At 35.7% G+C, this 14,648-nt stretch overlaps 2 protein-coding genes across 3 annotated transcripts; one reads left to right on the top strand and one right to left on the bottom strand.

Moving 5' to 3' along the window:
- The first annotated feature begins 864 nt into the window (after positions 1–864).
- On the top strand, positions 865–1,777 carry LOC125196295 (two-component response regulator ORR9-like). Its single transcript, XM_048094750.1, has 2 exons — positions 865–1,122; positions 1,213–1,777. Exons 1-2 carry the CDS (start codon positions 1,017–1,019, stop codon positions 1,641–1,643), a joined length of 537 nt encoding a protein of 178 aa, XP_047950707.1. The 5' UTR covers positions 865–1,016; the 3' UTR covers positions 1,644–1,777.
- A 1,276-nt stretch (positions 1,778–3,053) lies between these two features.
- LOC125195766 (flowering time control protein FY) lies at positions 3,054–13,581 on the bottom strand. Of its 2 annotated transcripts, none has more exons than XM_048093985.1 (18): positions 13,128–13,581; positions 12,183–12,256; positions 11,642–11,710; positions 11,370–11,474; positions 10,367–10,462; positions 10,208–10,290; positions 10,053–10,124; positions 9,640–9,737; positions 7,898–7,957; positions 7,750–7,810; positions 7,570–7,657; positions 7,329–7,392; positions 6,411–6,489; positions 5,697–5,786; positions 4,561–4,649; positions 3,765–4,240; positions 3,486–3,683; positions 3,054–3,325 (listed from the first exon to the last, which is right to left on the bottom strand). In XM_048093985.1, the coding sequence occupies exons 1-18, from the start codon at positions 13,459–13,461 to the stop codon at positions 3,218–3,220; spliced, it is 2,244 nt and encodes a 747-aa protein (XP_047949942.1). In that variant the 5' UTR covers positions 13,462–13,581; the 3' UTR covers positions 3,054–3,217. The 2 variants fall into 2 exon arrangements, with proteins under 2 accessions (XP_047949942.1, XP_047949941.1); XM_048093984.1 differs by having other exon boundaries at positions 12,183–12,274; positions 13,128–13,580.
- Between the last annotated feature and the right edge of the window lie 1,067 nt (positions 13,582–14,648).

The following is a 14,648-nucleotide window of genomic DNA, read 5'->3' as shown; positions in this document are numbered from 1 at the left end:
TTTCGGTATATTTAGTCCTAATTTCAATCGACCAGTGAGTATTAACAAATGACGTGCTATGCAAATTAATGAAAAACAAACCATAAGATCGAATATAATGTATTTACAACCCTAAAGATAAAAATATGGAGTAATAAATTAAGATCAAGATAAATTATAGTACCATGTAATAATCGTTTAAAACCATGTTTCACGAATAATCTATAGGAGTGCATATCTCTATCTCCAATACAATGATCCCAAAATAGAAATAAATCCTGATTTTGTGATTCACCTCAAAAAGCACGTCAGATTCTGGATTTCCTTCACAAAATATTTAACTTTACCCACTTGCTAATAGCTATACATACAAATATTTTTCATTTATTTTTTAATCTTCCTTCTGCACAAAGGTACAATATTCTGTCTCTAAAAAAAATCTCAGCAAATTATATTTTAAGGAAACCCATTAAACAACTTAAGAAAGACTATAAAAAAATCACCCCAAATATTTCCTTAAATCGTACTAGCATTCATAATTATTTTAGGAAAAAATAATGATATACTCCTATACATTAATCAAAGAAGATATTGAAACGAACATGACTAAGATCGTACGTATAAATAAAAAAATAATAATATATACGATAATGTAAATGAAAATTCAAAAAATAATTATGAAGATCACGTCGGAAGTGTATATTATAATAATAATGTAATGGTGAAGAGACAAATACTCGTATGTAGCCCTAGAATCGTCAAAGGGCCAAATAGTTCCATTAATTTATACCAATTCAAGATCCTTTCCATTATTTAAAAAAATCAAATCCAAGCAAAAGCGAGGGACGAAAATACTAAACAAATTCAAAAATCAACATAGGAAATCATAAAGATTCTGAATCATATCCTGATCTTCTTCATATCTTCCAATATCTCTCTTCCTAATTCATATATATATTGTGCATCATTCCTTCCTCTCCTCAATTCATCACCATTGGCATCCTTCTCCTCCAATTTTCTCTCCATCTCAATTAACAATGAATGGATTAGGAGCAGAAACGCAGTTTCATGTGCTTGCTGTTGATGATAGCATCATTGATAGAAAATTGATTGAGAGGCTTCTCAAGACCTCGTCTTATCAAGGTCAGTTAAATTAATTTGTCTACTTATTTTTTCTTTCTTTTCAATTTTTTAGAAGAATTGTATGCTGATATTTGTATTTATCATATGCAGTTACTGCAGTGGAATCCGGAGTTAAGGCTCTTGAATTCCTAGGATTGGCTGGGGACGAAGACGAATTTTCAAATTCAGATTCAAATTCAAAGTGCCAAAGAGTTGAAGTGAATTTGATCATCACAGACTACAGCATGCCAGCAATAACCGGCTACGATCTCCTTAGGAAAATCAAGAAATCGACGTCGTTGAGAGACATTCCGGTGGTGATTATGTCATCGGAAAATGTTCCGTCAAGAATCAACAGCTGCTTGGAACATGGGGCTGATGAATTCTTCCTCAAACCAGTCAGGCAATCTGATGTGAACAAGCTGAGGCCACATTTGATGAGAGGCCAAAAAAATATCCCAAATCTAAACAAGAGAAAGCCTGTTGAAGAATGCCTCTCGCCTGATCGGATAAGAGCAAAATTGAATCATGATTTGGAATGATTTTTTTTTTCTTTTTCTTTTTTTTTAGAATTCTTAGTAGTATCAAAATTTTGGGTTAATTGATTTACTCACAAAGGTAGAAACTACTATTTGTTTAATTTGTGTGTAAATATATATCGAAAAGGAATTGCTTATGCTTTGCGCTTTCGTTTCTTGACTTTATTTGGTACGCATAATTTGATTAAGAGTAGAATAAATTTGTGGGGAAGATTCGATGGATTTTAAGTTTGAGAAACCATTAGAAATAATTTTTGTAAGGCAATATCCAATTCGAAAATCTTGTTTAATCTGATTCGTTGAATTTTAACTCTTACGAGAATCCTTTGGAATAAATTTTTTTAAGGCGACATCCGATTTTAAAATTTTAAGGCAACACGACTATTTCGAACAACCTATAAATGTTTTTTTTATTACATACATATAATTAACCTACATATTATTCCTTGTTTTTTTTTTACAGATGTAGTTGGTTGTACTTCAACTAATAGAGAACAGAACTTCATGTTATAAATAAAGTGAAACAAATCTTCAACAAAATCTCAATGATTGATTTGGTGATTATTTATAATAGATTTGAAGAATCAAGATCAACTACTTAACTATGGCTTCCTTCCCCTCAACTTGTGGGTCGGTGACTGCACTGCACTGCACCAACATGTCACAAATTTTATTAATTAGCCTTTTTTAATTGATGGACTAAGGGTTGTCTTTGCCAGTCTATGTGGAATACATATTATTAAAGGAAAAGAATCTTCCATTGCCTAAATATTAAGTATGATTATTTCTATGTCGAGGCAAAAAAGAAAATACTATTTTCAAGTTTATATGAATGAACATTAGAATGGCTTTGTATTATTATATATTCAAGTCCTATTGTGTCTATTAGTTGCTGACATGAAATCAAACTAAATCACCTTATCCATAGTTTAGATTTGAGGATGCAAAGATATTTAAGTCATTTAGGTCAAATTCAAATATCATACTCCCATGGAGTATGGTTTAATTTGTTGACCATGTAACAGTACCTCTAGCAACTAATACACTATTATTGTATAATTTTAAGCCCCGCCGTTGTTGACTATCTATGGAATTTGACGATTTAAATAAAGTATGAATTCTGTTGCTAACATTCTTACAGCTAATTGCATTAAACGGCCTCAAAACTGTGAATTGCACAAAGAGGTGGGCTCTGCGTTAGAATTTAGAATTATAGGGTTTCCCTTATTTTCTATGTAGAATTATTCATTCATTATGCTTTATTCTGAAACAAAATTGGAACATAGGAAATACAATTCATCAGTACGAGATTATAGGGTAATGTTTGAGATAAACAGATAAATAGCTCACATTAGTTTTGGAAAGATTAGTTGCATTTGGAGATGAGATGGAAATTATGTAGAATCTCAACCATTAGTGTGCCAACTCAAACCTTGTTATCAAAACCAAAATCCAACTCGCAGAATTAAAATGGGCACTACATAGTCATGAAAGATGGAAGACGGTGCAATAATTTACAATACAACAAGTCTACAAAAAAAGGAAGGAATGAAGATGGATATACAAAATCAATCCATCTATTGATGCGCTTGGCCGTGTGGAGGCGGGCCGGGAGGTAGTGGTGGAGGCATCCCAGACGGAAGATTGTAATTTGATGTCATTCCAGGGCCATTTGGATTTCCAGACTGCACGAGCACAGTTACGGTTAATCAACATAAGACAAGATTATTACAACAGTCAAGTAAATCATCAAACAAAAATGGCACAAAAAATTTCAAAATCAAATGCATTTGTCAACTTCCGTTTTTCAATGGTAACTATAGCTGAACTAATTAATATCCGTACCTGGTAAGGGTTAATTCCCGGCATCATCGGCATCTGCCCAGCTTGGGGCCTGTTAAAGGGTCCCCCTGGTTGGAACATTTGGTTACCACCTGGAGGCATATTTCCAGGAGGACCAGATCCAGAAGGCATGGGATTCATTTGCATAAAGTGTCCTTGGGGCATTTGAGGAACCATTTGATTCATACCACCATGCATCCCCTGAAATACAAGCAGTGTCAGTTTATCAACTATATAGTAGTACTATATAATAGTAGTAGAAATGAAGCTTTGTTTAATTACCATTGGACCAGGCATTGAAGGGATAGGCATAGATCCTGGCATTGAAGAAGGTGCTCCGGCAGATGTATTAAGCGGTTGTAGCTGGGGTGGAGGACGAGATAAATGAGGATGTGGCAACAAAGGCAGATGCGAAGGAGGTTGCATCTGAGACATATTTTGTGGTGGCATTGACATGGGGGACATGTGCTGGGGTTGGTGCTGTTGGACTGATGGAGCATTTTGTTGATAAGGCGGTTGTTGTTTGCCTGCCAGAAGAGATGGATGTGGACCAGGTGGAAGAGGTGGTGCTGACATAGGTGGCTGCTGATCTCCTTGAGCAGATGAATCTAGTAGAGGCATAGCAGCTCCAATCCCTGGAATCGTTCCTTCATTCCGAGCCAACCCAGACCCAAATGGTCCAGGTGTAGTAGGGGGTTCAGCCACCTGAAACGGGACAGGCACACGGCCGCCCATAATATTGTTCTGCTCAGCAAAGCCTGCCGACAAGATGGAAGAGAAATTCATCAAAACACGTGTATGAAAATAAGACAGCATTTCATAGAGGTTAGCACTTAAAAAGAGTGGAGAAAATGAAAGATCACATATCTGATCGAGATACATAATCACAGTCAAAGCAAATTCAAGTGGAAATATATATCAAAAAACAAGAGATTCATACTAACACTGCATATGCTAATGAATCAAAGGTTCATCTTAAAAGCATTTCTGGTACGATATAATAGATGAAAATAGTTCCTAGAACTAATTTTTTAAAAAACTTTGCAATCACCAGATACAAATAGATTGGGTAAAAAACCTTGATTTTGTCCTGTGTTAAACTTGTCACGAGCTGTATCCCCAGGTCTATTTCTGCACCAAAATTTTGTTGCGTGATCATTGCCACCACTGCACCAAAACCAATCTCATCAATGACACATTGCCTTGGATCCATTGCCAAATAGCTTAGTCAGTGCATTTAAAGCAATACAAAGAGCTGCAATCATAATCATATTGACCTTCCATATTAACAGACCTACTAACTAGCAAGGAAATAGGTTTTCCCCTGTAGCTGTTTGAAATATAGATAACAGAAATAACTTAAGCTCCAAGACTCAATAAAATAAAGTAAGACATATGAAGTTGAAGTTCTGGAGGCCCATCCAAACAAAGATCTACAGATCCTAATAACACAACCACTCTAAAAAATTAGGAGTATGTAAGTAACTTGATTTTTGCAATTGCTTGTCTTTTTCTTATCCTTGCTTACCGCATTGCCTTTTATCAGAGATGAAATAGAGAAACATAAGATATTTCATTATCTCCTCCAAGGAAACCAAATTGACGAAACAAGAGTAGTTTTAGCGAACACATACTTGGTGCAAATTATAATATGGCCTATACCAAAGTAATTGAATATAAAGGAATACCTATTACAGAAAAAAATGCAGTAGCAAACTGGGATTTACAAAAGAAGCTGGCACACATTTCTGCAGATCAATGTTAAAACATTAAAACAGTTGCAAGGTTTAGAGGTGATGTTATGTAGATGAGAAAGTGTTTTTCGCATTATCTTTCCCCATGACATATTGTTCCACTATGAACTAGGGTTTGTCAAATTGCTAAGAACACGAGACAGTCTCATTAGTTGTAAAATCCATATAAAGAAGATGAACAAATAGAAAAGGGTGTACTGAAATAAATAAAAGTAATAGCAACTGCTACTCCTCTCATGTACAACATCAAATGCATAAAAATCAAAACACAGATATATTAAAAAGACACAGTAATAAATAATCATTCTGTTCAAGAATTTCAGAGCCTACATAATTGCATTCAATTAGTGCACATCAAATCAACCTTATACACAGACTATATGGTCACATCAAGATAATCTTGCGCAAGCAACAATATTAAGTGAACAGTCAATATAGTTCTTTATAGATGCACCAATACCTGCAAAGAAGGTATCCTATAGGATGCCAAGCAAGGTCCCAAACACTGTTATCATGAGCATTCTGTATCTCAACCTGGGGAGTATCATGCCTGCAGCACAAAAATAAGTCGTGCATGAACATTATTAGATATTCAGCCAATATGAACACTGCAAAAGAATGAAAACATGTGACTCTAGTATTGGCTAAAGTACTACACCCTATAACAGGAACACAATCATAGAATAGAATGAATTGTTCTCCCTCATTTTCCTATGATTTAAATAAACGGGGGGCAAAGAACAAGATATAGAAAACATCACCATCTGATTCATTTTCGTTGCCATTTTTAAGAATAGAAAGGCAACAAATTCAAGAATTAGACAAATGAACAGGGAAGAATGAAAAATCTGAAAACATTTTTTAATACTAATCATGGGTTTCATGTTTCTCTTCTCAATGTAGTCAGTCCAAATTGTGGTAAAATTGGACATAAAAAGACCTTGATTATTCCTCAACAAACATCAGATTTACTGATACTGCTTATAATAACGGAGAACGAGGTTGGCAAAAAGCAATACAGTTTATAATCACGTGAGCTAATAACATCATTCCTCAAATGAACCAATTAATATTAAGTGCATGAAGAATTATTCATAGACCATGAATATAACTTGGAATGTTTTAGCAAGAACCTAACTCAAATATATTACAAAGAAGAAGGTAAAGACATTACCCAACAAGCCAATGGAATATTGATCCGTCAAAACTACCACTAACAAAATATTCCTCATGAAATGGATGCCAAGCTAATGCTGCAATAGTGAAAGTATCATAAATATAAGGTTAACATAATATGGGAAAAGAATTGTATTTTAAAACAGATACTCCATTTCATATAAAATATAATCAAGAGCCAAAGTAGCTCTAAGTAACATAAATGGTGAAATGATTTGAAATTTCTGTATGTTGACAAAAAAAACTACATGAGAAGCAATGAGCAGCCATGAATATAGCATTAGTATCTTATTAGAATTCTGTTAACAAGCTGCAGCTAATTTTTCAATCCATAGGCAGGCAACTGCCAAAAGCACAGTGAACTTAGAAACAATCTCAAAATGTTTCACATCGCAAGATAATAACCATTCCATGCTCCAAGATATACTCTCTCCATCCACGAAAAATAGTCCCATCATTCCATTTCGGTTCGTCCACAAAAAATAGTCTCATCCAAAAATGGGAAAGTTTCTCTCAAATACTTTACCCACTTTCTTTCTCTCTCTCTCTCTCTCTCATACTTTATCTACCTTTTCTCTTTCTCTCCTCAACTCCTACTTTACCCATTTTTTCTCCTTCCCTTTCTTACTTTATCAATTTCTCATTAAAACCTATGCCATCCACCCATGGGACTATTTTTAGTGGACGGAGAGAGTAACTCATATAAGTCACTCTTACTTTCCAACTTTTACAATATTCTATAATGTCCTCTACTTCAAGATAATTAACCGTACATCAAAAGTCATTCAAGATCTCAAGGTTCCATGTCAAAATGCATAACGGCTTTTGGTTCAGATAAAAATAGGACAGAGTTTGTATGCATGACTGCACGTTCCACGTAATTAAGAGACCTTTGGTGTAAAAAGAATTTCCATACCAGTGACATCCTTACGATGCCCACGAAATGCTTCAAGCTCCTTCATAGCCCGTATATCATAAAGCTGCGAACAAAGTAAATATCTAGTGTCAAGGAGACGAAACCAATTATGTAACTAACTATACAATAATCTATTATCACCGCGGACCCTTCATCAATATTTGGCAGAGGAAAATAACAAGTAAAACCTTAGTTCAAGGCAACCAGAATAATTGAAAAGATATTAAGATAATGAGCCTACCTTAATAATTTGATCCTTTGAAGCCGTTAAAACCCAGTTACCATTTTGATTCCATTTACAACAAAGTACAGTATTTTTGTGCCCATGACTGCAATACAATAATGTTTATTGCAATTAGAATCAGATATAAGATTCAGCAAGAGTTATCATTTCACGTGTAAAGAAGAACAGTAGCATTACAATGACGAGAGCTCTTTTCCGGACTTAGCATCCCAGAGTTTGACAAGGTTGTCTTTCCCACCTGTAAGAAGCCCATAATAGAAAATAAATACACTTGATCCCACGTGTAAAGAACCTTCAACTATTTTAGAAAATATAAAGCACGCACCAGAAACCAATAACGACTTAGTAGGATGCCAGTCAACACACTTTACATCCCAGCCATGGCCTGCCTGAGTTCAAAAGAACAAGAAATCTTAGGTTATACCATGCACTATCCGCATTAACAGTGGTTGTTATTTGACTAGCACATAAGACGAATAGAATGCAAATTACCATAGAGGTTTCCAAAAAGGAACCAAAGTATGTATTTGGACATGTACAATCTACTTAATCCTGATTATAACACAACCACAGCAACTGGAGAGTCATCTAATTTTATATAGGTTGAGAACCATAAGGGGGGTTTCTAGATTAAAGCATGTTTTAATACCACAAAATCTTGGACTTCACTCCAGCTGAGATGTAATGACATAGATGAAAGCAATGTGTGTGCATTGAAGTTTTTCTAGAAAAGAAAAATGCAATGACATTTTAGATGAAAGCAAATGTTAGTTTCCTTGGACAAAGGCCAAGAGGATTCTCCACAAAATGATATCGTTATAGTGTTAGAACTATTTCCTAATAAGACAAACAAAAACTCAACAAATAACAACAAATAAGTAACCAGGGTCCTTGGACATATTTAATGTTTGCATTGCTTTCTTGCTGAACTGATGGAATGGAATATCAACTTGAGATGTTAGCCACATGATATCCTCATGCAGACATATCTAGTTCGATAGATTTTATTCCAAATAAGAAAAAATATACTCCATAAACCTCAACTTTACACATTGAATAGATAATAATCTTAAAAGGTACTACTAAATAGAGTCTTGCTGTAAGTGATCTATTAAACATAAGTGATGCAGTTCTAGCCGACAAAGTAGAAAAAAGTTTATCTCGGAATGACCTGAAATTTGGACAGGACTTGTGAAACAGGCTGAGAAATCAAACTCAGGACTACATTGAAGAAGTGCTGATATGGGTTTTGGCCATCAGAGACCATTTGAGGGGGAAAACGTCATTTTACTGTTTTCCAGTTTTTTGTTATTTTTGGATTTTTATTTCCTATTTCTGTTTTATTATTTCATTTTCTTTTTAGGGTTTGGGCCTCAAATAAATAGTGGGGAAATTGTTTCTGCACTAAGTTTTTTTATATACTTTGGTTTTCAGGAAACTAGGTTTCTTTGAATTCTTGTATTGTTCAGTCATTCTTTCATTCTTGCAGGCCAATTGACATCAATTAGTCTTACAGCTCCCCACGGCCCCACCCAAGAATGTTCTTGCATAATATAAAAACAAATGAAAACTATGGAATGGTCTTTTCTTTTGACATGACCAAAAAAGTTGAGGTACCTCAATAAAAGATAACACAAGACAAATACAGCAAAATACAATAGCCGGGTAAATTTATGAAGGATTTCTATTCCGACTCTGAAACAATTCAAAGTATGTCATTCAGTACTGGATAACATATAGTGAACAAGCAGCATAACTGGTAACATGATCGTTAGAGAACTGATAGAATGATGACCCTGTTTGGTGAAAAGATGAGATACCAGTCTGAGCAAAAATGCTAGTTGTTTAAACTAATAAAATGCTTATTATAGTATAGCCATCTTACAGAATCGGCACAAGCAGGTTGTTACAGAATCGAACAAAGAGATGTACAAACTCCATTTTCCTCTCTTCTCATTTAAATGTAAGCATACAATATTGGCAGTACAGTTAATGTAAGAACTAATGAAGAGCATTAATTATCTGTAGAGTGTGGACTGTATAAATAAAATAATTTGATAACATTACCGGTCAACGAGCGTTCCTCTTGGCACCTAGCGAAGTCCCAAACTTTAACTGTAGTGTCGTCTGAACAGGAACAAAACTTTAAATCTGTCCTACAGAAACTGATCAGATTGTCACAGAACAGAGTCAGAATGATATCGCATAAAAATAAAAAGAACAATGCTGTGATAGGAAGATACACTAGTGCAGAAACAAGAAAAAGGATGTTGAGGGATTGCCAAATACTAAGTGTCACCCTTAGATCTTCTCAATATTAGTCCACAATCATTATGACAAAAGGAAGATATGTGAACAACCAAAATTGCAGGATATTCGCCTCAAAAAATAGATTGTACGATATTGAAAAGAATTAAAAACATCATTGTTCGAGAAGAACTGTGTCCATGTACAAGATGGCAAGAGGCAAATTATTTTACCTTAAGCCACGGACTGATTCTTTATGGGCAGATTTATTAGCTTTCACATTATTCATGTTATTTTGCCAGTACCTGCCACCAGGTACGATAGATTGGTAAATTTGTATACTATTATAACGACGCAATCTTGATTTCATTAGCCAAACCAGATTTACTTTATAGCACCACCATCATCACCGGTGACCATCCAGTTCTCATTATAACTCCATATCATAGATCTGACTGCTTGTTCATGAGCCTGAAACTCAAGAAATTTGTTATGTGTCTCTTTTCACCAAGTTTTTGTCATGGAACAGTTATATAATTTATAATACCTGCAGTATCATTTCAAAATTGAAGGATTGGCCATTCCACAGAGTGAACTCCCCGCTTTGAGATCCAGTAATAAGACGCCTCCCACTAGGAGTCCACTGCAAACAAATTTGGATTCAAAATCACCACAACAGAAGTGAAAAACTTATATCAGCAGCTAGAATTGTGGGATATTATAATGAAGGCTCCCAGTAGAAAGAAACAGAAAAAAGGAACCGAGAAAACAGACAAAAAAATAGATTAATGGAGTAGTTCTGTATGAGTACAAGCACTAATCATTACCATAGATACAACCCAGCAAAAGCACTTTTTATCATTGTAACAGAGAATATCTGGAAGAGGAAGTTTGCAAGAACTGAAACTACTAGCAACTAACTTTTCTCACACTATCCTGTTGTACTTGTAGCAGCTCACTAACATAATATTACCACATTTGAATACCCAATTTTAACACTATGCCCCAAAATAATCCTATATGCTTACAACTGCCATAGGCTCATATCCTTCACTTCTTTTGCACCTGGCTCCTATATCAAATTTTCATTCCCCAATAACTATCTCATTATTAGAATTACTGAATTACTGAATGTGCCACGTTATACTTTCCATATCATATCAAATTGCCAGGTTTATTGGAATAGCATGTGCAAGATGTTTAGGTCGCTCAATATTTTCTCCTAAATTCTAATCCTAGGTTTAAAAACACATGTCTACTAGTACTTACGTATGATTTGATTGTACGGAGTAAAATCAATCACATAATCAGAGTAATCTTCTCTTCCTGTAGTGAAATTAAAGACATTCAGCATGGAGGAATCAGCTGTCCTCCAAGAAGTTAACTTCCAAAAAGCAGTAAAGAGGAAATGAAAAAATAGTTGGTTACTTGGTTTTGTAAAAAAACCTAAAATCCCAAATACATAAACACAAAGACAGAGGGTGGTAAACATACGGTACATGTAAAGCATACAGAAGAGTAATAAAAGAAGATCGATTTCCTCAACTCACCAAAACTCTATTGATTGAACATCTGTTTTTGTTCAATGATGTATGTACAAACTTTGCTGCAAAACTAGTGGATGGATTATCTAAGTAGGCAACAGTAGGCAACATCTGCAAGATGTAAAGTTTGGCACCCCAAGAAAGAAAAAAGAGTAGCATCAGCAATTAGTGGTGTGTACTTTGTGCAAGAATAGATGACTATATCCCTATAAATGAAAGAAAAATTTCTATTTGATGATATAAAAATATGTGAAGTTAGTCCTGAGGGAAGTACAAACATCAATAGCCGCTGCGGGGGTGGGTTGCAATACTGTCCTGTCCTTTGAATCCCGCTGGAACATGCGAATCTGCCAAAGAATGGGACAAATGAGCATATATAATGACATCAAAGTTTATTTGAAATGGGCAACTGACATGTGAGATTCAACTGAACAAGAATTGAAAGATGGCAAACTAAGGGGCAAAAAATCTAGCCATGGTGCCATACAGGTATTAGCCAAAGGCACCAGCAGCCTTATGAGTAGTCCTCAATGCTTATGTTTCATACTAATTCAACAGAGGAATAGGTATCGCTATAAGCCTATGGTGAGAAAGCATTCTTGATTTATTTATATAAAGAACTTGAATGGATAACTTAGAAAATTATTAGCCATCAATAGAAGAGTCAACTGCTAAAAAAGGAGTATGAAAAAAGATGACTTGATTAACTCACTTCATTGTTTAACAACCTAAACTATATGGACTAAGTTACAGATGGCGAAACATGCATATCAATGTATTTCAAGGATATGAAAGAATAATACTAAGAACTTATTTCACCTGCATATAACGTACGACAGTGCTCGTATAGTCAACTGCTCGTCGCTGTCCAATTTTCCGCATTCTTTTTGCAGCTAAAAAGTCAGCATGAGCTACAACATGTTAAAACAAGTTAAGTTCTACAATCTCAATAAGCAAACTTGAAACCACAAATTTTATCCATATAATAGATCTTCTCATGCAATCAAGTAGGTAAACCAGCTCGAAAGATTTTTTATTCATTCAATTTAAATTAAAATTAAGTTCACGAGTGAAAATCACAAAAAGTGATTTGGCAATGTAGGAGTTATTGCAACAAACAAGAATTTTCAGAATTTTTTTTCTGTTTTGTTCCATCCAATTCAAGTAGAAGGTTGTTTCACTGCAATTGAAACAATTTACACGGCAAAGGGCTAAGGGGATATGTTAGACAAAGTTGAGGCCTCGTTTAATTCATAATCCTGGTCATGCATTATGCAAGGAGAGGGGAGGTGATGTGATGTACAGATTTTTAGATTTTCCATTCAGTCATAGGTAATTGCTAACCCATAAATCATTAGCACATCTATTGTGTCAATTATGCAAAGTCAGAAAAAGAAACAGTATTGCAAATATGTAAGCCAAGAAAATAACAATAGCTTGTGAAACATTCCTCCATGGCGAATTCAGCTAAAAATTTACATGTACGTCTAAGTCCTTAGATAAACCAGTTATGAGAATTTCACTATCATTCATAAGAAACAGGTTTTCCCGACAATAACTCCTAAACAGAAAAATGAGTTAAAAAAACTTGCTAACTTGGCAAAGCCTAGGCAAAATTTAGCTAGCTTTGCAAGCTTCTATAAAGATAAATGCGTTCTACGAAACATTGATTTTAAGGGCTACTTGTTGACGAATATACATTGGTTGAAAATCAAACGTATGGGCACTGCAGAAAAAGCAAGAAGAAAAGGTAGAGGCTCTAACCATCGTAAGGCTGCTGCATCCCGGAGAAAGGAGGCTGAGTGTTTGGGTGGTGGTGGTGCTGCTGCTGCTGCTGATGCTGGTGCTGCTGTTGATGAAATTCAGGCGGGGGAGGGTTGAGAGTGGTGGATGAAGCAGAGGGCTGGCGCATAATTTGCGGCGGCGGTGGACCCTGCGGGGGGTGTGGGCCCCTCTGAAACTCATGCGGCGGCTGTTGGTGCATGAATTGGTGGGGATTTGGGTGCTGCTGCTGCTGCTGCATCGGCGGTGGCAATGGAGGCCCCGGCGGGGGGCGTTGGTGCTGCTGGTGGTGGTGCTGAGGATCACCGCCATACATTATTATTTGATAACAATAACAATGGCGAATGGGAGCGGGAAATGGAGGTTGGGATCTGGGTCTAGGGTTTTAAGGTTTTGGGGGTGGGGAGCAGCAATATGTGATCCCGATTCTTTTTTACAGTGAAAATGAATGACTAATTTCGCTCTGCCAAGTGAATTCTTCTAGCTGCTTACAATTTTGCCCCTATTTTCTTACTCCAGTCTAATTCCTATTTTTTCATTTTTACCATTATTCACAAATTCTAATTACAAACATTTTATTCAGGCACTACAAATTACTCAATCTGTACATTCTTTCATTTTTAATTCTTACTATACATTTTCTAATTTTAGAAACTCTTTTATGTAGAACTCATTCTACACTAATAGTATTTTAATTACTTTTTCTTTCTACTTCTCTTTTACTTTACCAAATATGCATTAAAATCATATCTAACAAAAAATACAGGCTCTTACGGGATGGAGAGAGTATCATTTTCTTCTCCCATGGTAAAAAAATCGGGTTTCTACAAGAATAGGCCTAAGAGCATTCACAATAGTCGACTATAAATTCTTTTGTCCCCGTTTTTCTCTTGCCACATCAGCATTTTATCTTTTAGCGCTAGCATCTGCATTAGCGCCCTAAATTCTGCCCTATAAATTCGCTCATCCCATTTTCCACATCAACACTATTTCTGTTGTTATATCAAATAAAATAAAAACATACTTAATTTATAAAAGAAAAAAGCTACAACGCATAAAGAACATAGAGATAAAGTAGTTGTTGGAGGAATTGTCTCGTTCAAGACATTGGACCCATTCTCAACTGTCTCCTAATGTCTTCAAGAGTTGGTGGAGATCGATTTTTGTTTCCTTGTCCTGGCACACGGAGATAGATCTGATGGTGTCAAACATCGTCTTCTACATCGACGCCCTAGATAAGGTCGTGAGGGTCAGGTCTTGAGGCGATGGTGATGCGGCTTGTGACTTGTTCGCCTTTGCCTTCCCTTCCTCTTGACCGCTTTTAACGCCAATGGGACGACTCTATGTTGGCACACAAGTGCCAAAACTCTCATTCATAGAAGAGTTCAAGTCGACCCCATCGTTCCGATGTTGCTAGTTTAGCTGTCGCTAAGGTTGAGCTTCATCCTCCTCCGACCAATCCCGCTTGGAATTTGGTACTTGAACTCGGGAAGTAAACCGTTT

The sequence above is a fragment of the Salvia hispanica genome, chromosome 6 (assembly GCF_023119035.1).
Source record: "Salvia hispanica cultivar TCC Black 2014 chromosome 6, UniMelb_Shisp_WGS_1.0, whole genome shotgun sequence".
Lineage (NCBI taxonomy): Eukaryota > Viridiplantae > Streptophyta > Magnoliopsida > Lamiales > Lamiaceae > Salvia > Salvia hispanica.
The sequence above is the reverse complement of the archived record's forward strand: the minus strand, read 5'-3'. Positions and strand labels throughout refer to the sequence as shown.